The sequence below is a fragment of the Rhinopithecus roxellana genome, chromosome 16 (genome assembly GCF_007565055.1).
Source record: "Rhinopithecus roxellana isolate Shanxi Qingling chromosome 16, ASM756505v1, whole genome shotgun sequence".
NCBI classification, from domain to species: domain Eukaryota; kingdom Metazoa; phylum Chordata; class Mammalia; order Primates; family Cercopithecidae; genus Rhinopithecus; species Rhinopithecus roxellana.
The window spans coordinates 94,688,183-94,713,133 of record NC_044564.1 but is presented as its reverse complement, the minus strand read 5'-3'; the positions used below and the strand labels follow the sequence as shown (position 1 = coordinate 94,713,133).

At 37.6% G+C, this 24,951-nt stretch overlaps 1 protein-coding gene across 2 annotated transcripts in view; it reads left to right on the top strand.

Annotated features, from left to right (window-relative positions):
* Positions 1-1,074: 1,074 nt before the first annotated feature.
* The window catches only part of C5 (complement C5), a 108,845-nt gene continuing 84,968 nt past the window's right edge, over positions 1,075-24,951 (top strand). For both annotated transcript variants that reach the window (XM_030919833.1, XM_030919834.1), the window contains exons 1-8: positions 1,075-1,163; positions 5,261-5,453; positions 8,470-8,632; positions 13,966-14,036; positions 16,968-17,059; positions 19,771-19,853; positions 21,496-21,586; positions 24,740-24,854. In XM_030919833.1, the coding sequence (XP_030775693.1) occupies positions 1,099-1,163; positions 5,261-5,453; positions 8,470-8,632; positions 13,966-14,036; positions 16,968-17,059; positions 19,771-19,853; positions 21,496-21,586; positions 24,740-24,854 (873 nt within the window). In that variant the 5' untranslated portion in view covers positions 1,075-1,098. The remainder of the gene's footprint in view (positions 1,164-5,260; positions 5,454-8,469; positions 8,633-13,965; positions 14,037-16,967; positions 17,060-19,770; positions 19,854-21,495; positions 21,587-24,739; positions 24,855-24,951) is intronic.

Genomic DNA, 24,951 nt, shown 5'->3' with positions numbered 1-24,951 from the left:
TTCGAGACCAGCCTGGCCAACATGGTGAAACCCTGCCTCTACTAAAAATACAAAAAATTAGCTGGACATGGTGGGACATGTGTATAGTCCCAGCTACTTGGGAGGCTGAGGAAGGAGAATCCCTTGAACCTGGGAGGCGGAGATTGCCCTGAGTCGAGATAGTGCCACTGGACTCCAGCCTGGGTGACAAAAAGAGACTCTGTCTCAAAAAAAAAAAAAAAAGTATAAAGATAAAATTTTAGTATATTGTGAATTAGTTATCAGACTTAATTGTTATAGGAAGCTTTGTTTTTCTGGAGTTCTTATATTAAAATTATTAAAATCCTTACTGAAAAGTATAGCATGTTTTCTTTAAAAGAAAGATATTCTATATCTGAATAAAGGCAAACTTTGAATGAGTGGATGTATGACTTAATAAATATTGGAGAATATCCATTCTCCAATACTTAGAGAATGACGACAGCATCCTCAGCATGGCATTTTCATTGCCAGTCACAATCTTTCCTCCACCTGATGTTCTCTAGACTGAGACAGACCAAGGAACAATTCCCTAGACCTCCTTTACAGAGCTAGGTTATGCTCAGACCATGTGCAGCACCAAGGACACTGCCATTCAGGTCTCCAAAAAAGGTCATCTTGTGAGCCCTGTCTAAACCAGGCCTCTTCTAAAATCATTTCAATTTGAAACTGAGTCCAGGTGTGTCTCCATCAGTATTAGAGTGGACTTGCCAGATGTGTGCTTGCAGATGACGCAACATCAAAGCAAATGCCCTGGGCAAGAGAAGAAAGGCCAAAGCAATGGGCTTACTGGTTTGTAGCTTTGAGCCACTCTTCATAGTGCCAAATTCCCATTTTAGAGTCCCTTTATTTGTATTAATAAAAATAAATTCCCTGGGTGTAAGTTCCTATAAAATACTCCCTATGTATATTCCTGGGCATGAAAGGGTGTTTTAGTTCCAATTCTAGTTTTCCCGCTTAGAGGTTCACCTTTCTGACATTAATAATTAACCAGATTATCTGAATTCTTCAAGTTCAGTTTATTTAAAAGGAGAATATCCTCAAAAGGGTTATATCCATGATTTCCTGCTACCTCCAACCATGGGCCTTTTGGGAATACTTTGTTTTTTAATCTTCCTGGGAAAAACTTGGGGACAGGAGCAAACGTAAGTAAAACAAGCTATCTTCATTTTTCAATGCATCTTAGTTATGATGAATGAAGAGTTAAATTTAACAGATTGTGTTAATTTGAAAATAATTTGTTACTTCTGAGAACACCAAGTGAATAGTATCATCTCTGAATGAGAAAGTCATGGAAGCATTTTGATTTGATGAGTAGCTAACAACATGACAGCTTTTATGAAATTATTATTTATTAAAATTTGTGTAATTATTCAAATTCCTCTTCAAAAAAGCACAAACTGCAGATAATAAACTTTCTAGACATTTTTTGCTTATTTTAACTTGGTTTTTAGTTTTGTGTTACACCAGGGTTATTTGGGAGTCAATCTAATACTGTGATCTGAAAATCTGTTGTAATGACTTCTATAATACATTTATGAGCTGATTTTTCACAATTTTTAGTGTCATTATTGAGATAATATGCATTTTAAGTAATGTTTTAAAAATAATGATCTTATTTCTAGAAATGTTTTTTTTTTTTTTTTTTTTTTTTTGAGGCGGAGTCTCGCTCTGTCGCCCGGACTGGAGTGCAGTGGCCGGATCTCAGCTCACTGCAACCTCCACCTCCTGGGTTTGCGCCATTCTCCCGCCTCAGCCTCCCGAGTAGCTGGGACTACAGGCGCCCGCCACCTCGCCCGGCTAGTTTTTGTAATTTTTAGTAGAGACGGGGTTTCACCGTGTTAGCCAGGATAGTCTCGATCTCCTGACCTTTGTGATCCGCCCATCTCGGCCTCCCAAAGTGCTGGGATTACAGGCTTGAGCCACCGCGCCCGGCCTCTAGAAATGTTTTAATAGTGAAAAGTAACTGTAGATTATCTAATCAAACCTTTTCATTTTATATACGAGGATAAGTCCAGATATGGGAAGTGACTGGCCAAAGGTCACAGTTCTAGAGAGAGAGAAACAGGATTTTTATTAAGATCTCCTGTTTATCTCTTCAGTTTTTTCATTTTGTCGTAGATGTATGCATCTAAATATATGATATATAAACACATACTTAGGATGTCATTCTTTTTTAGAACCCTCCTATTTCTGATTTGTAATCTTATCACATGGCCGCAAACACTCCACTACCTTAGCATCCTGCCTTTATTATTTCTTTTTGAAAGACAACTAGCAGCTAAGACTTAGAGAGACTGAAATTAAGTGACTTCAAATTAGTGGCAGAACTAGGGCTAGGACCTGGGTTCCATGATTCTTGTCCAGACTTATTCTGAATTCTTTCTACTAGCCCTTCATAAAAATTATTTCCTCACTTTCTCTGAAAAAGTCAGAGTATACCATTTACAACATGGCAATCAATCACTTTAATTAATTGGTTGATTGATTGATTCAGCAAATATTTATTGAGCACCTAACCATGTGATAGGCACTGCAGATACAGCAAATGGTAAGACAATTCCTAGAGCTTGCATTCTAGTGGGAGAAGCAAGTAATGAATGAATGCGCCAGTGAAAGAATGTGTAAGGTCAGGTAGGTAGTATTATGAAGAAAAAAATAAAGGGGAATATGAGAATTTAAAAAAAAATTATGGGACACTATTTTAAAATGTGGCCAAGAAAGGTTCTCTTAAGGAGGCTGCACTCAAACAGAACCTGAAGGAAGTGAGGAAGCAAACCATGCAAATATTTGAGGAAAGAGCATTCCAGGTAGAGGCCAAAATAACATTCTTGCCTCTCTGCAAGCTCAGTAACCTGATCCTCTGCAGCAATTGAAACTATGAAATTCTTTATATGGATAGATTATGCTACTGATAAGTCAATAAGAACCAAAATCTTTATGAAGGGTGGTTCCAGAATCATCTTTTAGGAGCCTGTAAACCCTACGTATTTTACGCTTGACTGCTACCATCACATAGACCAGCAGTCCCCAACCATTTTGGCACCAGGGACAGGTTTTGGGGAAGACAATGTTTCCATGGACCGGGACTGGGGTGGGGATGGTTTCAGGATGAAACTGTTCTACCTCAGATCATCAGGCATTATATTCTCATAAGGAGCTTGCAATCTAGATCTCTCACATGCGCAGTTCACAGTAGGGTTCACGCTCCTATGAGAATCTAATGCCACCACTGATCTGACAGGAGGCAGAGCCAAGGTGGTAATGCTCCTTTGCCCCACTGCTCACCTCCTGCTGTGTGGCCTGGTTCCTAACAAACCATGGACTGGTATTGGTCCGTGGCCCAGGGGTTGAGGACCCCTAACATAGACGATTCAAAATTAAAGCAATACTAAACTGAAAAACATAAAGCTTCTGTAAATACTGAAATTAAATAGCTTTATATTCCTAAATTTTTCTAATTACAAAACTCTTGATAAATTCCATTTAGTACAACAGTTGAAAATGTTAATTCTGGAAACGGGCTGCTCAGGTTCTATTCCTAATTCTATAATTTGTGATTTATAGAATTCATAAATCCTATATATGTGGCCTTGGGAAAATTAATTAGCAGTTTCTTCACCTTAAAACTGGAGTAATAGTTCCTCACAGAGTGGTTGTAACAACACAGTGAGTTTATATATATTAAGTATTCAGAATAGTGCCTTATCACAGGGTAAAATTTCAGTAAATGTATCTTATTATCATAAAAGCTGAACTCCTCTCATTTTCTGCTATCTCCTACTAGGCATGTGGGGAAGGGGAATTCAGATGATCGTTGGAAATCTGGAAATTCTTTCCTCTCTTTTGTAATTTGCCTATAAGTGGATCCAAATTAGTTGTCATGTAGGAGAACTGCCAGATGCTTTGAAGGATTTAATTGCTGATAAATTAATTCCATTGTTACTAAAACCTTCCTGCTTTTACCAGACTCAAAATGTCATAATGTTGGCAGAAGCCTGGAATAATTCTGCCAGGTGGGGTGGTGCATATACTCCAAACTTGTTGGGCTACTTGAATTAGTTGATCACTATGCCCTTCTGGGTTTAAACACTTTTTTTCCTATGTAATATGTAGTCCTCTCTATTCAAATTAGATACTTTTGTGATATACAGTTAGTAATCCAGTTTATATTTGTAAGTTTTAAATAAAATAATTTTTAAAAATCACGTGTTTTAAAATTTGTATTTCAAAAACATGTATAGATTCACTTCCATCATTGTATAAATCACATGAAAAGTAAAAATAAGACAACAGTCTATGGTTGTGAATAACATATAATCTTGATCTCAAATGTACACATAACAACTGAGAGAGAACTGATATAAAGTCCTCCCCCATTTACTTACAAACCGTGTAACCTTAGCCAAGTTAGCCTCTTACCACTTGCAAAATAGGCATAATGATAGTACCAGCATCATTGGCTTATTGTAAAAATTAACAGAGCTGTATGTAAAGTGCTGATACAGCCTCTGATATATGGCAAATACTTAATTACCATTATTGTTTGAAGATGATGATTTGCTCTTAAAGGACCATCATCACTATTTCCATTTCCAAATGCACTTCCCAGCTCACTTGTATTCTATACTTTTCGTTATCTGTTTACTAGTATAACATAGTATTTCTAAGATCACTCCCTTTTAACTAATTTAGTGAGATTAATAAATCTTAACGTATTGAGTACTAAGAGTGCTAAGCCCTTTCATATACATGTTCTTACTTAATACTTTACCAGAGCCTGGTAAAGAAGGTGATTATTTCCACAGTAAGTTATTTTAGCCTCAGAAAGAGTTAATGACCTTACCACGGTCACTCAGCCGGCAGATTGCCACAGCTGGAATTCAATCACTGCTTTTTTCTTCATTGAGCAAAAAATATTGACTCCATTTACATGTTCTGGTCAACACGATTAAAAGTCTTCCTTGGCTGCAGTAGCTAAGAGAAGGTGCTATTATCACCTTACCTTTCGAAGTGTAAACTAAACCTCTAGCTTCATTTCTCAGGTCTTAATTCCAAACTACTTAGAAATTATGCCAAAGTTATGGTGGATCACAAGTACATTTTGACTTACTAATATCATTTTTAAGTGAGGAAATATATGTATTTTAAATGGAATCTCTCAAGTGAGAGAAAAAAATCAAAAGTATGAGAAAGTTTGTCCTATAAAGACATTGAGCCTTATTTTTTCCTTTTTCAACAGATATGTCATTTCAGCACCAAAAATATTCCGTGTTGGAGCATCTGAAAACATTGTGATTCAAGTTTATGGATACACTGAAGCATTTGATGCAACAATCTCTATTAAAAGTTATCCTGATAAAAAATTTAGTTACTCCTCAGGCCATGTTTATTTATCCTCAGAGAATAAATTCCAAAACTCGGCAGTCTTAACAGTATGAATTTATCCTTTATTTTCTTTATATATACGGAATATTCTCAATAAAAATGTGTACAAAGTTTGACTATTGATAACATATAGATTTAATCATTTACATCCACTGTGGGATTATTAGATGATGTCAGTCACTAATGATAATATAAGTGAAAATTCTAACAGAAACAGAAAATTCTAAACAGAAGAGTTATGTCTGCTTTTTGAGCAATGCATGTCAATTTTCACACTTATTGGAAAATAAAATTGTACTAATGTGAAAATATTTGGATAATTGAAAATACTTATTTGCTGTGAAAATTATTATTAGAAAGAAATTGAGAAATATGAATATGATTTGATCTGTAGTATGTTGCCCACAAAAATCCATGGATATTATTGAACATTCAATTGAACTCTAATATTCTAAAATTATAGCTTCAAAAACTAAAAATTTTTTATTGCTAAAGTGAATAGCTCTGATTGACAACCTGCAGTGAATAGAAAGAACAACCTTGATCAAATAACTCTTTCTCCTATTAAGATATTGTAGTATAGATTGCTTAGAGACATATTTGCAACTTATTTCTTACTAAAGATTCTGACACTTAATAAAGAAAATCAAAGAATATCAGACGTAAAATGGGCTCTGCAGTTCATTTAGACCAGAGTTTCTCTAAAGTGAGTTCTTTATAAAGAAATTAAAAACGGAAATGTAATAAAGAGCTTAAAATTAGAATCATATTGATTTTGTAACGTTTTGAATTTATTTTATAAATTTGTTTTGAGTTTTTAATTATACAAAAATCATAAGCATTAGATTACACCCAGTTTTAAGTTTGTACATATTTAAGTATCTTTGTAATAAAAATTATTTTGGTTATGTTATAAATAATAAAAAGTCAATGCTGAGGGTTCTCCATGACTTTTGCCCTTTAATGCATATTACTCATGTCTGAGAAACACTAATCTAAATAATTTCTAATCAAACATAGGAATTCTTTAATTAATGTTCTTAGCAGTAAATGCTCATATCTCTTAACAAATTCTTCCACTTATTAGTTCGTTAACAATTAAAATTCATTTATTAAAAGTGTTACTTTTATGGCACATGCCTGTAATCCCAGCTACTCAGGAGGCTGAGGCAGGAGAATCGCTTGAATCCAGGAGGGGGAGGTTGCAGTGAGCCAAGATGGTGCCACTGCACTCCAGCCTAGGCGACAGAGTGAGACTCCATCTCAAAAAAAAAAAAAAAAAAGTGTTACTTTCAAAAGACACTCTTTTATCTGATACAATGTATTTGTGGCTGTTAGTTTTAAATTTAAATCAATCAAATTTAACTGAAATTAAAAATGCAGTATCTCAGTTGCACTAGCAACATTTCAAGTGTTCAAATAGCCACAGGTAGCTAGTGGCTGCCATAGTGAACAGCATAGATACAGAATATTTTTGTCATCACAAAAAGTCCTTTGAACAGTGCTGACCTATATGGTTAACTGAAAAACTAGATTAAGGTGGGGGAATCATAGTTGGTACATATTTTAACCATTTAATTTTATCAGAGTAATATCATGTATCTTTATTTGCCAATTGTTGAATGTTGTACCAAAGTCCTTTAAGTGTGGATCTATGGATTGCAGTGTCAAATCTCATTTGTTATGTGTTACAACTTTAATGGATCATCTTTGTTCTATAGGTTTTTTTTTTCTTTCTTTCTTTTTTTGAGACAGGGTCTTGTTCTGTCACCCAGGCTGGAGGACAGTGGTGTGATCTCGGCTCACTGCAGCCTTCGCCAGGTTCAAGTGATTCTTCCACCTCAGCCTCCCAAGTAGCTGGGATTACAGGTGTGCACCACCACACCTGGCTAATTTTTACATTTTTAGTAGAGAAGGGGTTTCACCATGTTGGCCAGGCTGGTCTCGAACTCCTGACTTCAGGTGATCCGCCTGCCTCGGCCTCCCAAAGTGCTGGGATTATAGGCGTAGGTCACTGTGCCCAGCCTGTTCTATAGTTTCTGCTTCTTAAAAGGGGAGAAAGAACTTAAAGGCACTTACAAAGCAATCTGGGTGCAGAATATTTATATATTTTTCTTGTTTTCCAAACTTTTACAATAATTTCATGTAGCTAATTCTACAGCAGTTGGTTTTTGTAATTAACTTTCATCCCATGTTTCCAAAGCCTAAATTTTCATAGGCACACTTATGTTTTTTATCACTTTTCATGTATTAAATTTACATATCATTGAATGTAAAGGGGATAATTACAAACATAAATTAGAAAATGAGCATCTCAACTCATAGGAGCAGAAATATGTGGGGTAATACTAAGGGTCCAGAGAGGCTGGGCATGTGGGCACAGTGACTGATGCCTGTAATCCCAGCACTTTGGGAAGCTGAGGCAGGCGGATCACTTGAGGCCAGGAGCTCAAGACCAGCCTAGCCAACATGGTGAAACCCTGTCTCATTAAAAATACAAAAAAAAAAAAAAGTTAGCTGGGCATGGTGGTGCACACCTGTAATCTCAGCTACTTGGGAGGCTGAGGCAGGAGAATCACTGAACTCAGGAGGCAAAGGTTGTCATGAGCCGAGATGGCACCACTGCTCTCCAGCCTGGGCAACAGAGTAAATGAGGCTCCATCTCAAAAAAAAAAAAAAAAAAAAAAAAAAAAAAAAAAATCCAGAGAATCGGTCAGGAGGTTTCACAAAGGGAATGGGGAGCACGGGGTAACCCAGCAAATTAATTGAGTGAAGGTTTCTTAAAGGCGTTTATGACAGTAGCTTCACTAAATGTACATAAAATTTAGGAAACATGGAACCAAAGAGACTTTCAATTGCTTAAAGCTAAATTTTTATTATGTAATTAAACACTAAAGGACTTTGGGCAAAATTTATTTACTCTTCTTGCTCCCGTATCACTTTTTAAATGATTACATGTACATACTCATTGTTCTAATGAGATCACAGTTGAATTTAGAAAATTAATGTGTTTAATAACTTTAGAATTATTATACTGTTTTCCATCAACAATTTCTTTTCCAGATACAACCAAAACAATTACCTGGAGGACAAAACCAAGTTTCTTATGTGTATTTGGAAGTTGTATCAAAGCATTTTTCAAAATCAAAAAAAATTCCAATAACCTATGACAATGGATTTCTCTTCATTCATACAGACAAACCTGTTTATACTCCAGACCAGTCAGGTAGAGTATAAGATATTTCTTTCTCTGGGTGGGGTATTTGACACTACTGATACTATATTGTAGAGCTTTTTAATACCTGAAATTGAGTGGAGATCAGTTTCTTTCTAATTTGCTCAAAAGACTCTCAATTCCCAATGACATCTATACTTTCAAATATTTAATAGTATTTTAATTTTAAATTTATGGAGAAAGTGCTAAATAAATTGCAAAACCAACAATTGCATTACCTTCCCCATCAGTTATTTCCAAGTAGAAAATGCTTTTTCAAAATTGTAAAATGTTAGGTCTTATTTATTAAACAAATATAAGACTTAATTGCAGATATAATTTGGCAATGGGAAATAATTTATTATAGAACCATCTTCATTAAAAATTCCACTGAGTCTGGAACTAATCCCCAAACTGGAAAAATTAATCTAACCCTAGGGGATCAGATGTTTCAGCAGAGAATAAACTAGATCACAGAAAATATGGATATTAATTTTCAAAGGGGACCTACCTAAGAAAGTTTCTGTTAGAACATTGTTTAATATTCATGGTTCTTCTGCTAGAGGCAAAAGGGCAAAATAGCCAATCAAAATCATGTGAATAGGAATGACTGGACCTATTCCCAATGAACCAAAAGTAAAACACAGAAAAGTGTGAATGCTGCCCAATATATTCATGTGTTTGCAAAGCCTTCCATTCTCCCGTTTCTCCCTCTCACCATCACTGACTTTTAAGCGCATCAGAAATAGAATATTAGAGATGTATATGTGGGAGGGAGAGGCTACGGAATTTCATTAATGATATTCTTGGAGCAGGACAGAGAAAGGAAGTGGGCACCAGCTGACTTCGTTGAAAAACTGTATGCAGTAGATATTTGCTACATGTTGGTTGATGTTGATGATGAGAATAGTGGGGTGGAACTGGACTGCACCATTACCATTTCAGCAGGATCATTTGTTACAATTAGCTCAGAAAGGACAGGCCTGGAGTGGGTGGAGATATTGCTATCTGCTTGGCCAGAATATAATTGCCAGAATAGTAGCATCTCTTTACTCCAAGAGACAACTTGGTAAACAAGGAAATAGTCTCTGCCCACAAAGGTTGGGTCCTTTTAAACATAATTATACCTGGAAACAAGCATATCATGTCCCTTGTCCTCCTCCTACATTGAAGAATACTTTATTGCTTGGATCCTGTTGATACATCCCACAACTTAGGGTGGTCAGTCTTTGTCCAATAAGCAGTGTAATATTCAGAGCCTGGGGCCTTCCTCGGTTATCAAGGCTTTCCTTAAGAACGGCTTTACGTTGGCCGGGCGCGGTGGCTCACGCCTGTAATCCCAGCACTTTGGGAGGCCGAGACGGGCAGATCACGAGGTCAGGAGATCGAGACCATCCTGACTAACACGGTGAAACCCTGTCTCTACTAAAAATTAGCCAGGCGCTGTGGCGGGCGCCTGTAGTCCCAGCTACACGGGAGGCTGAGGCAGGAGAATGGCGTGAACCTGGGAGGCGGAGCTTGCAGTAAGTGGAGATCGCGCCACCGCGCTCCAGCCTGGGCAACACAGCGAGACTCCATCTCAAAAAAAAAAAAAAAAAAAAGAATGGCTTTACGTCTCACGCCTGTAATCTCAGCACTTTGGGAGACTGAGACGGGTGGATCAGAAGGTCAGGAGTTCAAGACCAGCCTGGCCAAGATGGTGAAACCCTGCCTCTACTAAAACTACAAAAATTAGCCAGGCGCTGTGCTGTGGCAGGCACCTGTAATCCCAGCTACTCTGGAGGCTGAGGCAGGAGAATGAGGCAGGAGAATCGCTTGAACCCAGGTGCAGAGGTTGCAGTGAGCTGAGATCGAGCCACTGCACTCTAGCCTGGGCAAAAGAGTGAGACTTCGTCTCAGAAAGAAAAAAAAAGGCTTCATGTATTATTTCTCTATCAGGGCTTTACTGTAAGATGATGTAATATCTGGCCAGGTGCGGTGGCTCATGCCTGTAATCCCAGTACTGTGGGAGGCCAAGGCGGGTGAATCACTTGAGGTCAGGAGTTCGAGACCAGCCTGGCCAGCATGGTGAAACCGCATCTCTCCTAAAACTACAAAAATTAGCTGGGTGTAGTGGTGCACACCTGTACTTCCAGCTACTTGGGAGACTGTGGCACAAGAATCGCTCGAACATGGGAAGCAGAGGTTGCAGTGAGATCGCACGACTGCACTCCAATCTGGGCAACAGAGCAAGCCTGTCTAAAAAAAAAAAAAAAGAAAAAGAAAAAGAAAAAAAAAAAAGAAGATGTAATATCCTCATTCATTCTAATCCTAGAGGAAAATGAGAGAAGTTTCCTATAAATATTGGCCCATTTCTGAGAGGTAGTGAAGTAAATTGGTTAAAAGCAGACTCTGGAACCAGATTGTCTGGGTTCAAATCACAGCTTGAGCTGCTGTGAGCTGTATGACCCTGTGTGAATCACTCATCCTCTCAGACCCCCGACTTTCCTCACTTGTAAAATAGAGATAATAATACAACTTACCTCATAGAGTTGTGAAAATTAACTGAATTCATATGTGTAAAGCCCTTAAGATAGAGCCAAGCACACAGTAAGAACCAGGAAAGTGTTTTCCATTATCCATGGAATAGCACAAAGCCATATTTACAGAAAAGAAAAAGAATTACTTAAAAGTATTTTTTTAGTTGTCTTGTTATTTATAACTGTAATGTCCTGATCAACACATTTAATCTGAAGATTCTTGAGGGATTTTTAGTGTAAGCATCTTTAGGATAAAGGCTTAAATCTTCAAGGCTTTACTGGATAAATGACTTTAGAATATTGCCCAAAATCCTTCAATTTCATAAAGCCTATATCCTGCCTTCTTCCCCAGCTTCATCACCTACTACAGCCCCACCCTCTATAGACACAACCCAAACTGACCTCCTTTCAGATGCTTTCTCACATTGTTTCCCTATCCATGTTAAGGCCTGTGTAACATGCCGTTGCCTCTACATGGTACATTCTTGCCCCTCCTTTGCCTTGTTAACTCCTCCTTTACCCTCACATATCATCACAGACCCTTCTAAAGGTAGCTTCCCCTGATTTCTCTGACCTCTTCAAATCTCCCTCTTCTACATGCTCATAAGGCCGAGCAAGTATCCTTTGTGGCACTTCACACCCTAGAATTTTACATATAATTGTGTTTGCCTCTTTCCTCCACTCCATTAAAAGATGTCCATGTCTGATTTGTTTCACTACTGTATCTCAGTACCTAGCACAACGACTGGCACATTAGAAGGCATTCAAGGCCGGGCGTGGTGGCTCACGCCTGTAATCCCAGCAGTTTGGGAGGCTGAGGCAGGTGGATCACGAGGTCAGGAGATCGAGACCATCCTGGCTAACACGGTGAAACTAAATCTCTACTAAAGATACCATCTCTACTAAAAATACCAAAAATTAGCTGGACGTGCACCTGTAGTCCCAGCTACTCAGGAGGCTGAGGCAGGAGAATGGTGTGAACCCAGGAGGCAGAGTTTGCAGTGAACCGAGATTGCACCACTGCACTCCAGCCTGGGCGACAGAGTGAGACTCCCTCTCAAAAAAAAAAAAAAAAAAAAGCATCCAAACTTTTTTAAAATTAATAAACCATATCTTTTATTTTTATTTTTGTATATTTATTTATTTAGTCAGTGTCTTGCTCTGTCACCCATGCTGGAGGGCAGTGGTGCAATCTTATCTCATTGCAATCTCCGCCTTCCGGGTTCAAGCAATTCTCTAGCCTCAGCAAACCAAGTAACTGGGTTTACAGGCGCTTGCCACCACACCTGGCTAATTTTGTATATTTAGTAGAGCTGGAGTTTCACCATGTTGGCCAGGCTGGTCTTGAACTCCTGACCTCAAGTGATCCACTCACCTCGGCCTCCCAAAGTGCTGGGATTCCAGGCGTGAGTCACTGCACCCGGCCAATAAGCCATATCTTTTATACAAAAAATTGTATAGCTCTCACCTCCAATGTATCATCACTGTGAAGACAAGATTAATTTTCTGATCTAAACACAAACTGGGTTAAAAACTAGCCAAATAGTAGTAACAGAAATAGTAATAAAATAATAAACATTTATTGATTACTTAGTATGTGTCAGGCTATGCAAAAGCTTTGCATTATTTAATTCTCACAAGGACACTATGAACACACACTAATATTCCTGTTTTACAAGTGAGATAACTAAGGTTTAGAGGGATTAAGTATCCCGTTCAGGGTCATACTAGAAAGTGGCAGAGGCAGGAGTGAGACCAAAGTTTTTAATTCTAGGGCCTCTGCTCTTAACTTTTGTGACTTTCTGACTTGGGCAGCTTCCCAGTGATACTTAGGCCTAGACTGGGTGTGTCCAAAAAGCAGGAGATAGGATTTGTGGTGGGAGACAGGTGTGAGGGGAAGGAGAGAGCAGAGAGGTGGGGCATTTACTGAGCACATTGTTTTTATCTTGTGAACTTAATAAAACCAGTGTTAATGTGGTTTCTCATACAGAGCTTTGCATAATACTGATCTTTTAAAAGATACTGGGTTTATGGTGCCAGTTCCATTTTGTGGGTAAAGTTTGACCATGAAATGATTTGAGCATCAGCAACACCCTAGAGAAATTACATTATGTCTTTGGAAGGAATTAGATCACTATGTCTCAAACAGCTGTGAGTTAAAAGCGAAACAGATGCTTTTGTTTAAAAAGTAGGGATCTATTAACTGACAGAAAGAAATGGAAGAAAAGGAACAGTTATTGAGCCCCTGCCATTGCTCTTTTAACAATGAGAGAACAACAAAACCGTACAATCCAAAGCTGCCTTTTGCAATAAGAGCTAATTGGAAGCCTTGTTGGTTTTCATAAGTGGAAGAGTGTATGTCTGAATCAGGCTCCCAATTTTCCATTAAGATCTTCAACTCTATTATGAGACAATATGTTATGCTGCCCTATAACCATATGATGGACGTCACTATTTTGCTACTACGAAATTCTTGATAAATAATGGCCTAATTACAGATGTAATTAATTTCATACTGTGGATGTGTTCTCAAAACATTGTAGGTAAATGTATTTTAAGAAAGTGAACTGTATTTTAAATCCACTAAGAGAAATAGTTCTTTAAAGGAATTCCAGAGGATTCTCTTAAATAAAAGAATCTTAAGTAATGTATATGTCTGCAAACTAATTTTTCTTTTTTTCACTAATCTTTCTTTTTTTCATATATGGACTTTTGTGTATTGAGTTTTTTAAAGTAAGATTCTTCTCTTTTAAGGATGGTTGTTTTAAAAAATCAAAATATCCTTGTGTTTAGCAGAGTTTTTGATGATATCAATTATTCTTACAGTAAAGGTTAGAGTTTATTCGTTGAATGACGACTTGAAGCCAGCCAAAAGAGAAACTGTCTTAACTTTCATAGTAAGTATTTTATTTACTTAAATAATACTTTAATTCATTTTTTCAGCACAATAATCTCATTTCATAACCCTGTCCTCACACTACACTAAATCATTCAGTGTTCCGTAAATGGTTATTGAACATCTGCAATGAGTATAGTATCATAGATCTATACCTCTAATACGCATGTGTGAAAAGCTCATACAAATTAAATTTCAACAACTTGAAGGATTTTGAGCTAAACCATTTAAGTACAATCTTGCTGTTTTCTTTTTTAAAGAACATCCACTGGCCAGGCATGGTGGCTCACACCTGTAATCCCAGCACTTTGGGAGGCCGAGACGGGCAGTTCACAAGGTCAGGAGACCAAGACTAACCTGGCCAACATAGTGAAACCTCGTCTCTACTAAAATACAAAAAATTAGCTGGGTTCGGTGGTGTGCGCCTGTAGTCCCAGCTACTCAGGAGGCTGAGGCGGGGGAATTGTTTGAACCCAGGAGGCAGAGCTTGAACCCAGGAGGCTGAGATTGTGCTACTGCCCTCCAGGCTGGTGACAGTGTGAAACTCCGTCTCAAAAAACAAAAAACAAAAAAACCCATAAAACCACCCACCAATCACTAAGAATTGACTGAATACCCATTTAACTATAAGATATACATAATGGATATATCTATTATGTATTTATTATGTGCAAAAGAATTATATTTAAAGATACTCTTAAGGAACTTAGCGTTTAATAACTAATATACTAACACAAAAAATCTTGCTAGACCATGAGTTAAAGATTGGCAGTAATTCACCATTTATCAGACATGACATATGTAACAGACGCTGTACATTGAACTGCCACGATCTCATCTAATTTATGTCACATACCTCAAACACTTTTGTGAGGAAATAAAATAGTACAACTAGTTATAACTGCTCAGTTATAACTGAGGTATACTACTAATGGTCCTTCAATATAGGCTGCAGCACTTTTCTGCTACTCAAAAAAAAAAAAAAAACTTATCAGAATGCAGGTGCAAAAGAGTAGATACTGGAGAACAAAACCTTACTAAAATATAAACCAAATAAATTATACAGTAGGACAAATACCATGAGCTCAGAGGGAAGACCAATGAGAGGTGAGAGTGGGGGTGATACACATCCTTCTCTGGAATGGAATAGATAAAGGGAATCCTGAGTTGGGTGTTAATGAAAGGAATTGACATAAATTATCTAAAAATAGTGAAGACCATTCGTGTAAGAAAAGTGTGAGTTAAGCTATGGGGGCAAGAAGAAATTTTAAAAATGAAGCTAGCAAATAAACTGATTGACTGATAGAATGTCTGAAAGTGAACTAAGGAGAGCAACGTCAGCTCAAATGCCCTTTTTCTATCAGGGAATGCTAGGGGTGTGGACGTATGCTCTTTATCCAACATCTTCATAGTTGAACTTAAGTGATGCAGAATCATGACATAACCTGCAGAAAAATGAATGTCAGTCATCCCTTGTGAGAGCTGCCCCAGGAAGAAAAGATTGAGGAATCTGATCCCAGAGCCTTAAGGAAGTAGTATAGAGGAAGTATCCTGAAAATAGTACCCAAGAAAGATGGTCTTAGAATTGTGCACAATGGATAGTGTAATGAAGAAGAGTCATAAAAATCTTCAGCTACAAGTATAATTCTTGTTCAAAATAGGCTTCTGTAAGTTTCACAATTAATTAAGAAATAAAACCTCTAAAATCCAACTGTGAATTTCAGTCATGGTAAATGGTGCTAAGATTTTTTGCTTTGGGTTTTTTTTTTGTTTTTGTTTTTGTTTTGTTTTGTTTTGACAGGGTCTTGCCCTGTCACCAAGGCTGGAGTGCGGTGGTATGATCATTGCTCACTGTAGCCTCAAACTCCTGGGCTCAAGCCATCCTCCCACCTCAGCTTCCCGAGTAGCTAGGACTACAGGCACCCATCACCACACCCTGCTAACTCTTTAAACGTTTTTTTGCAGGCTGGTCACAGTGACTCATGCCTGTAATCCCAGCACTTTGGGAGGCTAAACTGGGGGGATTGCTTGAGCTCAGGAGATCGAGACCAGCCTGGGCAACATAGAGAGACCTCATCTCTACTAAAAATTAAAAGAAAAAAAAAACAGCTGGGCATGGTGGCATGTGCCTGTGGTCCCAGCTACTTGGGAAGCTGAGGTGGGAGGATTGCTTGAACCTGTGAATTCAAAGCTACAGTGAGCTATGATCACACCACTGCACTCCAGCCTGGACAACAGAGCAAGATCCCTGTCTCAAAAGTTTGTTGTACAGATAGGGGTCTCACTTATGTTGCCTGCTATGTTTATGTGTTGAGTTAAGGCTGAATTGGACCCCCATGTGTAGTCCAAAGAAAGTCAAAACCTCATTTCAATTATTTGCTAACCTGAACACAAAATGAAGCTTATGGGGAAGCTTTGTGAGAACTATCAAGTTTGTTTAACCATTTGAGAGTTTTACGAAGCTGAAAAATGCCCATACTATACATTTATAAAACATCTAGCTAAAAAATATAGTTTATAGAATATTTGCTTTTGAAAGCTTCAAATGAACATATATAAAAATTAGATTCTGGTATTTAAAAAGCCTGCCAAATTCACATTTAGTTTGTCAAAAACATCAGTGTTTGTCTGTTGCTGTTTTTACGTGTTGTTACACTTCGTCTTTTAGATGTAAGACAGAGAGTTGAATCTCTTCAAGATAATGTGGAGAGATGGGGAAGGTTGGAAAAAGAAGGGAAGTGGCTGAAATGAACCATATTTCCCTTCTATAACATTTAATTGATCTTCATCCTTCATATTTAATTTGAAGACTTGGGTATTTGTCTTCAAATATTTGATCTACAAATATTTTTGTACATCAAAGATCGTATAATCAGCTGAATTTTTTAAAATGTAGTTTCTGTCCTTTGAGGGTGTTTGTTTTTATTCATAGGACCCTGAAGGATCAGAAGTTGACATGGTAGAAGAAATTGATCATATTGGAATTATCTCTTTTCCTGACTTCAAGATTCCGTCTAATCCTAGGTATGTTAAAATACTTGTTAGTAAAATTTTCTCTAAAACCACTTATGGAACGTTTGGTGAAGAAGCAGCTAACCAGTTAAAGGGGGCCACCTAGTGTTAGTTAACAAAAGGTGTCACATAGGTGGACATGCAAAATCTTTTGAAGTCTAGCGAGAATTTAAGCTCTGTTTCTGGCAAAAAAAAATTTCCAGTACTTCTCACCCATTCTTTTTACATATAGAAATAAAAATTGGGAAGAGGAAAAAATAGTATCCAGGTTTTTTTTCTCATAAAAACCATCAACTCCTGCCCGTCAAAGTACCTAATAGATTGTCAGTTTAAAAGGCTGGTGTGGTCTTGTTCCTTGCTCTGGTTGCTATAAAATATGGTGGTCTGTAGTTTTTGCCTGGATAAACTACCAGGAGGCAAAGTCCAAGAGGGAAGGAATTCTCAGAGCTATATCTATTATTTGCCCTCACATGAAAGGATTTAAGAAAAAGTTTAAACAGGATTCAATGTAATACATATTCGATGAATACATTCTTGGTATGGGCAAATCACAACAGGAGGGAGAGATACAAAATAAAGAATCCACAGTCCCTGCTTTCAAGAAACTTATAATAGGCCAGGTGCGGTGGCTCAAACCTGTAATCCCAGCACTTTGGGAGGCCTGAGGTCAGGAGTTTGAGACCAGCCTGGCCAACATGGTGAAACCCTGTCTCTACCAAAAATACAAAAAATTAACCGGGCATGGTGGCAGGCGCCTGTAATCCCAGCTACTTGGGAGGCTGAGGCAGGAGAATTGCTTGAACCCCAGAGGTGGAGGTTGCAGTGAGCCGAGATCAGACCACTGCACTCCATCTTGGGCAACAAGAGCAAAACTCCATCTAAGAAAGAAAAAAAGAAAAGAAAAGAAAAGAAGGGAAAGGAAAGGAAAGGAAGAAATTTATAATAGAGCAGAATGAATAAGACAAGTGCACCTATACATGGTTGCATTATAATTTTAGAGTAAAATCTTTTTATGGCCATTTTCCCTCTGCCCTCTAGAGAGGAGTTCACAGTTAATTCACTGTACTGAAATTTTTCTTAAAAAATTAAATTGAATTTGGGGGGTTTAAATAACTTGGATAATTTAAAAATTGTGTACGTTCTTGAAAATACTACATGTTCCGTAGTGCAGAATTAAACCTATTATTATTACTGCTATCATTTCTCCAACTTCATCTTGTGCCACTTGACCCACGGAAAATTATGTGCCAGCCAAGAAGGTCTGGCATGTCCAGTGCTTTCCTACCTCCGTGCCTTTGCACATGTCATCCCCTCTACTTGAAATGGGCTTCACCTGGCTCTTCATAAGCCTGGCTTCCTTTCACTGTTATGACCCAGAGTAGAAGCTGCCTTTATAAAAAGGCTATACCTGGATGCATGATCTAATGTAATCTTTTGCTTTGTTTTGCTCCCTATCTCAGCATCTTGTTTATTTTCTTCATGACACTTATCTCAATGTCATCATCATTTCTTTACTTGCTTGCTGGCATTTTTATTCCCCACTAGCTTATAAACTCTTTAAGGCGGGCCTTGTCTATATTGCACACCAGCAGTTCAACATAATAGGCCCTTGATAAATATTCATGAAATTGAAGATGATGATGGTAATAATCATTATTATAATACTATTAACATTTGTGGACTGCATAGCCAATTTGCAAGGTAGGCTCTATACACACACACACACACACACACACATACACATATATACACACACATTTTTTTTTTTTTTTTTTTTTTTTTTTTAGTAGAGACGGGGTTTCACCGTGTTAGCCAGGATGCTCGATCTCCTGACCTCATGATCCGCCCGTCTCGGCCTCCCAAAGTGCTGGGATTACAGGCTTGAGCCACCGCGCCCGGCCACACACACTTTTTTTGAAACAGAGTCTCACTCTGTCACCCAGGCTGGAGTGCAGTGGTATGATCTTGGCTCACCACAGCCTTGATCTCCCGGACTCAAGCAATTCTTCCACCTCAGCCTCCTAAGTAGCTGGGGACTACAAGCACGCACCACCACACCAGACTAATTTTTGTATTTTTTTGTAAAGATGGGGTTTCATCATGTTGCCTGGGCTGGTCTTGAACTCCTGGGCTCAAGCGATCCTCCTGCCTTGGCCTCCCAAAGTGCTGGGATTACAGGCATGAGCAACTGTGCCTGGCCTCGTATATATTTTTCAATAAAGGTTATTAACTAAAGCCAGGTCATTTTCATCCTTAAAAAAACCATGCTTTGTTTCCAACCATAAATTCATTTTTGTGAGGTATAAATTTTATCATCTGTATAAGCTTGTCTTGTATTATATGTTTCTAGAGACATTATTATGGATTTTGTACTATATTTTGGATTTTAGTATTATGTTAGCATAATTAGGCTCCAAGATTAAATAAATTCTTAGAAATAATAAGCTCTTCAAATCAAAACTAATGACTGTATTAAGATAAAATACCAGGAAAAATAACACAATATATAAAAAACTAGTTACTAAACAATATCTATTATCTATTATCCTAAAAATGCTGAATTATTTATTGCTTAAAAATCAGTCACAGATAAAATATATTACTTAGGTTTTATATATCTTTGTGTATTCTTCTCTCTTTAAAACAGGAATTTATTAGATCTCCTCTGAGTGAATTAAAAACATTTGATGACATCTATAATTTTAAATATTTTGCTTCCACAGATATGGTATGTGGACGATCCAGGCTAAATATAAAGAGGACTTTTCAACAACTGGAACTGCATTTTTTGAAGTTAAAGAATATGGTAATTTCTGACAATTAAAAGCTTTTCTTTCTTTGTTTTTTGTTTTTTGTTTTTGAGACGGAGTCTCACTCTGTCACCCAGGCTGGAGTGCAGTGGCATGAGCTCGGCTCACTGCAACCTCCGCCTCCTGGGTTCAAGCAATTCTCTACCTCAGCGTCCCTAATAGCTGAGGTTACAGGCACCAACCACCATATACAGCTAATTTTTGTATTTTTAGTATATAATAAATGCTATAATCAGGGTTTCACCATCTTGACCAGGCTGGTCTTGAACTCCTGACCTTATGATCCACACACCTTGGCCTCCCAAAGTGCTGCGATTACAGGCATGAGCCACCGCACCCAGCCAATTAAAAGTTTTTCTATAAAAAGTTAGTGTTTTGTAATAATTCTTTTTAATAATGTAGTTAATGCAAAATTAATCCTGGGTGAAGATGAGGCAGCCTGCTCATATGGCTAGAAGTACTGGCTAGGGGTTGGAGGGAGGAGTGGTAGTTGAATGCCTAGGTTCTAGTTCCAGCATGTCTTTAACCCTGATCAAGCAGAACCACCTCTGTGGACTTGTGTTCCCCATCAGAGAGCTGGAAGAGATCTAGTCCCCTGAAGAGCTTGACTAATAAATATCCTTTCTAGAATTGTGATTATTATTAGGAGAAACTTAAATAGTCATAGATGAGGTGACTGGAACCCAGTAAAACCAACAAATGATTTACTTGAGTCTTGAAACCAATCAGTGACAAAACAAAAAAAAAAACAATTAGGTTTCCTTACCCCTAGTCCAACCCTGTTTTCTGGCTCCTAAATTCCTAGTATATTAATTTGAATATTTAAGATATTCTTATTTTGAAATAAATTATATTAATAGACTAACAAGTAATGTAAATAGTTTAATCTTTCATTTCTTATAGTAGTTTACTAGCATTTCTGTGTGCTCTGTTATCAAATTTAACCTTCTTCTGCTTGAAGCCATTTTTTATTCCCCCAAGAGATTCATAATGACATGGAGAAGAATAAATACTGACACAAATTTTAACAATTAACAAGAAAAACAGTGACAAAACAAATGCATTACGATGAAACTCAACCTTAAAGATTATAGCTCTCTGTAACATATAATCCTAACCTATCTCCCTTCTTCTAAGTGTTTTTGCTATTTTCTCTGTATATCGAGAATCCACCAACCTCTTACTATCTGTAGCCTCTCTTATCAGTTCATCAGCACCCTCCCTCCTGGACTACAGCAAAAGCCTCCTAACTGATGTCTCTGCTTCCAACTATCTTGCTTGGTATTAGCCAAAATAATCTTGAAATGTAAATCTCATTATGTTTTGTCACTATTGAAAAGTTTTTTTGTTTTCAAGGAACCTATACTCTAATGGAAGAAATAACCTATTGCCTATAATAAATGCTGTAATCAAAATATAGGCAAGGTGCTTCTGGATTGACCTCTGATTGGTGGAGTGGGAAGGCTCTGCAGAGATTGTTGTTGATGATGATGATGACGATGATGATTATGATGATAAAGTGGATGTTGTGTTGATGTTACAGCTTGTCCAACTATACCAGAAAGTCTAGCTGTTTGCTAGGCTTTAAAGTCTGCTCTAATCAAAATGGTAATATTACCTGTTTGTTTTTATTTTCAGTCTTGCCACATTTTTCTGTCTCAATAGAACCAGAAAGTAATTTCATTGGTTATAAGAACTTTAAGAATTTTGAAATTACTATAAAAGCAAGGTAAGAACATTTGGGTTTTTTTGTTTAGTTTTGTTCTTATTTTTATTTTTCAAATTAACTCTGGTTGATGATAGTTTCCCAAAGTGAGATCTGTGATTTATTATCAAAGTCTGCCATGATTTAGGGACTAATTGATAAAGGAGACATCATGCTGATAGTTTATTTGCTTATTCTGATTTTAGCTGATTCCGAGTTTAGCTTTGTTGGCTATTCACCAGCAAAAACAAAGAAAATAAAAGTGCTAAAGATCTAAGCTTGGTGACTAGGGTGACTTAGGATATTGGCACTGAGATATGAAGGATTCACTTCCTGTCATTTTTTAAATGACTTAATCAGCCAGCTAATGCTGCATAACTACTTCAAAACCCAGTGCCTTAAAACTACCACCATTTATGAGTCAGCTGGGAAGTTCTGCTGATCTGGGCCAGGCTGGTGTCAGCTGGGCTTGCCCATGTACCTGCAGCCAGTTGGTAGGTCAGCTGGGGGCTGGCTGGTCTAGGAAGGTCCTGTCCATATGTCTGGCAGTTGGATGGGGCTAAAAGTGTGTGTGCCTCTCATCATCCAGCAGGCTAGCCTGTAGCAGCAGCAATGCTCAAAGAGAGAGAATGAAGCATAAAAGTGCCCCTGAGCCTAGGCTTGGTGCTGGCACACCATCACTTCCACACATTCTTTTGTCCAAAGCAAGTTACAAGGTCAGCCCAGAGGAAATAGACTCCTCCCACACGTTGTGGATACAAGGAACTGTGCAAGGGTTGTGGGTACATGGGGAGGTAGAGAATTGGGGGTTAGTTTTGCAAGCAACCTACCACAAAAACTTAGGTCATTTTAAAATTACAGTATAATGTAGTTATACCAATCTATATAACTATATGTGTGGGGTACTCTTCTAAGCACTCAGCATATATTAGCACATTTAATCTTTACAACAACTCTATGCATTGATATTGTTACTATTCCTATGTTACAAGTGAAAAAACTGAGGTACATCAATGTTCAATAATTTGCTCAAAATCACACAGCTAGTAAGTTGCACAGCCTTTCTAGTTCCAGAGTCCATGCCTCAAACATTACCCTATGCTAACTCTCTTATTAGCATTTATTTGGAAAATAAAGTGTTTATTACTTGGTCTAAACCAGCATAAAAGGCTCACTTGAGAGAAAGTTATAGAAACTGACCTCCTGTAATGGGGAGTATTTATTCAAACCATAAATAAGGAAAGTTAGCTCTTGCTTTAGTATTATTTGCTGGGTAGAAAATTTACTTTATTCTTACTTTAATTCTAAACTAAAAAGGAAAACATGTAGTTTGAATTTTTTATGAAGAATCGGACTCATATAGCAGTGAGATTGGACATGTACCTTTTAAAGACATAAAATAAAATAGAGAGTAGCTGGTATCAAAATTATCAAGGAAGTAATTTGGCCTATAGGAGAGGGCCCTGATTCTAAGTCTTGTAATCTCCCCTAGATCAATTTTTTTCATCTAGCACATAACGTTATTAATGTGGCTTTATGAGAATGAAATGTAATAGTGCATGAAGACACTTTATTTATTTATTTATTTATTTATTTATTTATTTATTTATTATACTTTAAGTTCTAGGGTACATGTACATAATGTGCAGGTTTGTTACATAGGTATACATGAGCCATGTTGGTTTGCTGCACCCATTAACTCATCATTTACATTAGGTGTTTCTCCTAATGTTATCCCTCCCCCTGCCCCCCATCCCACGACAGGCCCCGGGGTGTGATGTTCCCCACCCTGTGTCCAAGTGTTTTCATTGTTCAAGTCCCACTTGTGAGTGAGAACATGCGGTGTTTGGTTTTCTGTCCTTGTGATAGTTTGCTCAGAGTGATGGTTTCCAGCTGCACCCATGTCCCTGCAAAGGACATGAACTCATCCTTTTTTATGGCTGCATAGTATTCCATGGTGCATATGTGCCACATTTTCTTAATCCAGTCTATCATTGATGGACATTTAGGTTGGTTCCAAGTCTTTGCTATTGTGAACAGTGCTGCAGTAAACATACGTGTGCATGTGTCTTTATAGTAGCATGATTTATAATCCTTTGGGTATATACCCAGTAATGGGATGGCTGGGTCAAATGGTATTTCTAGTTCTAGATCCTTGAGGAATCGCCACACTGTCTTCCACAATGGTTGAACTAGTTTACAGTTCCACCAACAGTGTAAAAGCATTCTTATTTCTCCACATCCTCTCCGGCATCTGTTGTTTCCTGACTTTTTAATGATCGCTATTCTAACTGGTGTGAGATGGTATCTCATTGTGGTTTTGATTTGCATTTCTCTGATGACCAGTGATGATGAGCATTTTTTCAGGTGTCTTTTGGCTGCATAAATGTCTTCTTTTGAGAAGTATCTGTTCATACCCTTTGCCCACTTTTTGATGGGGTTGTTTGTTTTTCTTTTGTAAATTTGTTTAAGTTCTTTGTAGGTTCTGGATATTAGCCCTTTGTCAGATGGGTAGATTGCAAAAATTTTCTCCCTTTCTGTAGGTTGCCTGTTCACTCCGATGGTAGTTTCTTTTACTGTGTAGAAGCCCTTTAGTTTAATTAGATCCCATTTGTCTATTTTGACTTTTGTTGCCATTGCTTTTGGTGTTTTAGTCATGATGTCCTTGCCCGTGCCTGTGTCCTTAATGGTATTGCCTAGATTTTCTTCTAGGGTTTTTATGGTTTTAGGTCTAACATTTAAGTCTTTAATCCATCTTGAATTAATTTTTGTATAAGATGTAAGGAAGAGATCCAGTTTCAGCTTTCTACATATGGCTAGCCAGTTTTCCCAGCACCGTTTATTAAATAGGGAATCCTTTCCCCATTTCTTGTTTTTGTCAGGTTTGTCAAAGATCACATGGTTGTAGATGTGTGATGTTATTTCTGAGGCCTCTGTTCTGTTTCATTGGTCTATATTTCTGTTTTGGTACCAGTACCATGCTGTTTTGGTTACTGTAGCCTTGTAGTATAGTTTGAAGTCAGGTAGCATGATGCCTTCAGCTTTGTTCTTTTGGTTAGGATGAAAGACACTTTAAAGTACCTCAAGTGTTTGATGTAATTTCAAATTGTTACGTTTTATCTGAATCCTGTTATTGTAACCATGTTAGTAAAACAGTTTTATGCTATTGTCTGACAGATATTTTTATAATAAAGTAGTCACTGAGGCTGATGTTTATATCACATTTGGGATAAGAGAAGACTTAAAAGATGATCAAAAAGAAATGATGCAAACAGCAATGCAAAGCACAATGGTAAGATGTTAAGACACAGTCACTCACACCTACAGATGCATCCAGAGGTGAGAGATGGGAAGTTACTTCAAAACCATCTAGTCCAGTCCCCCATTTT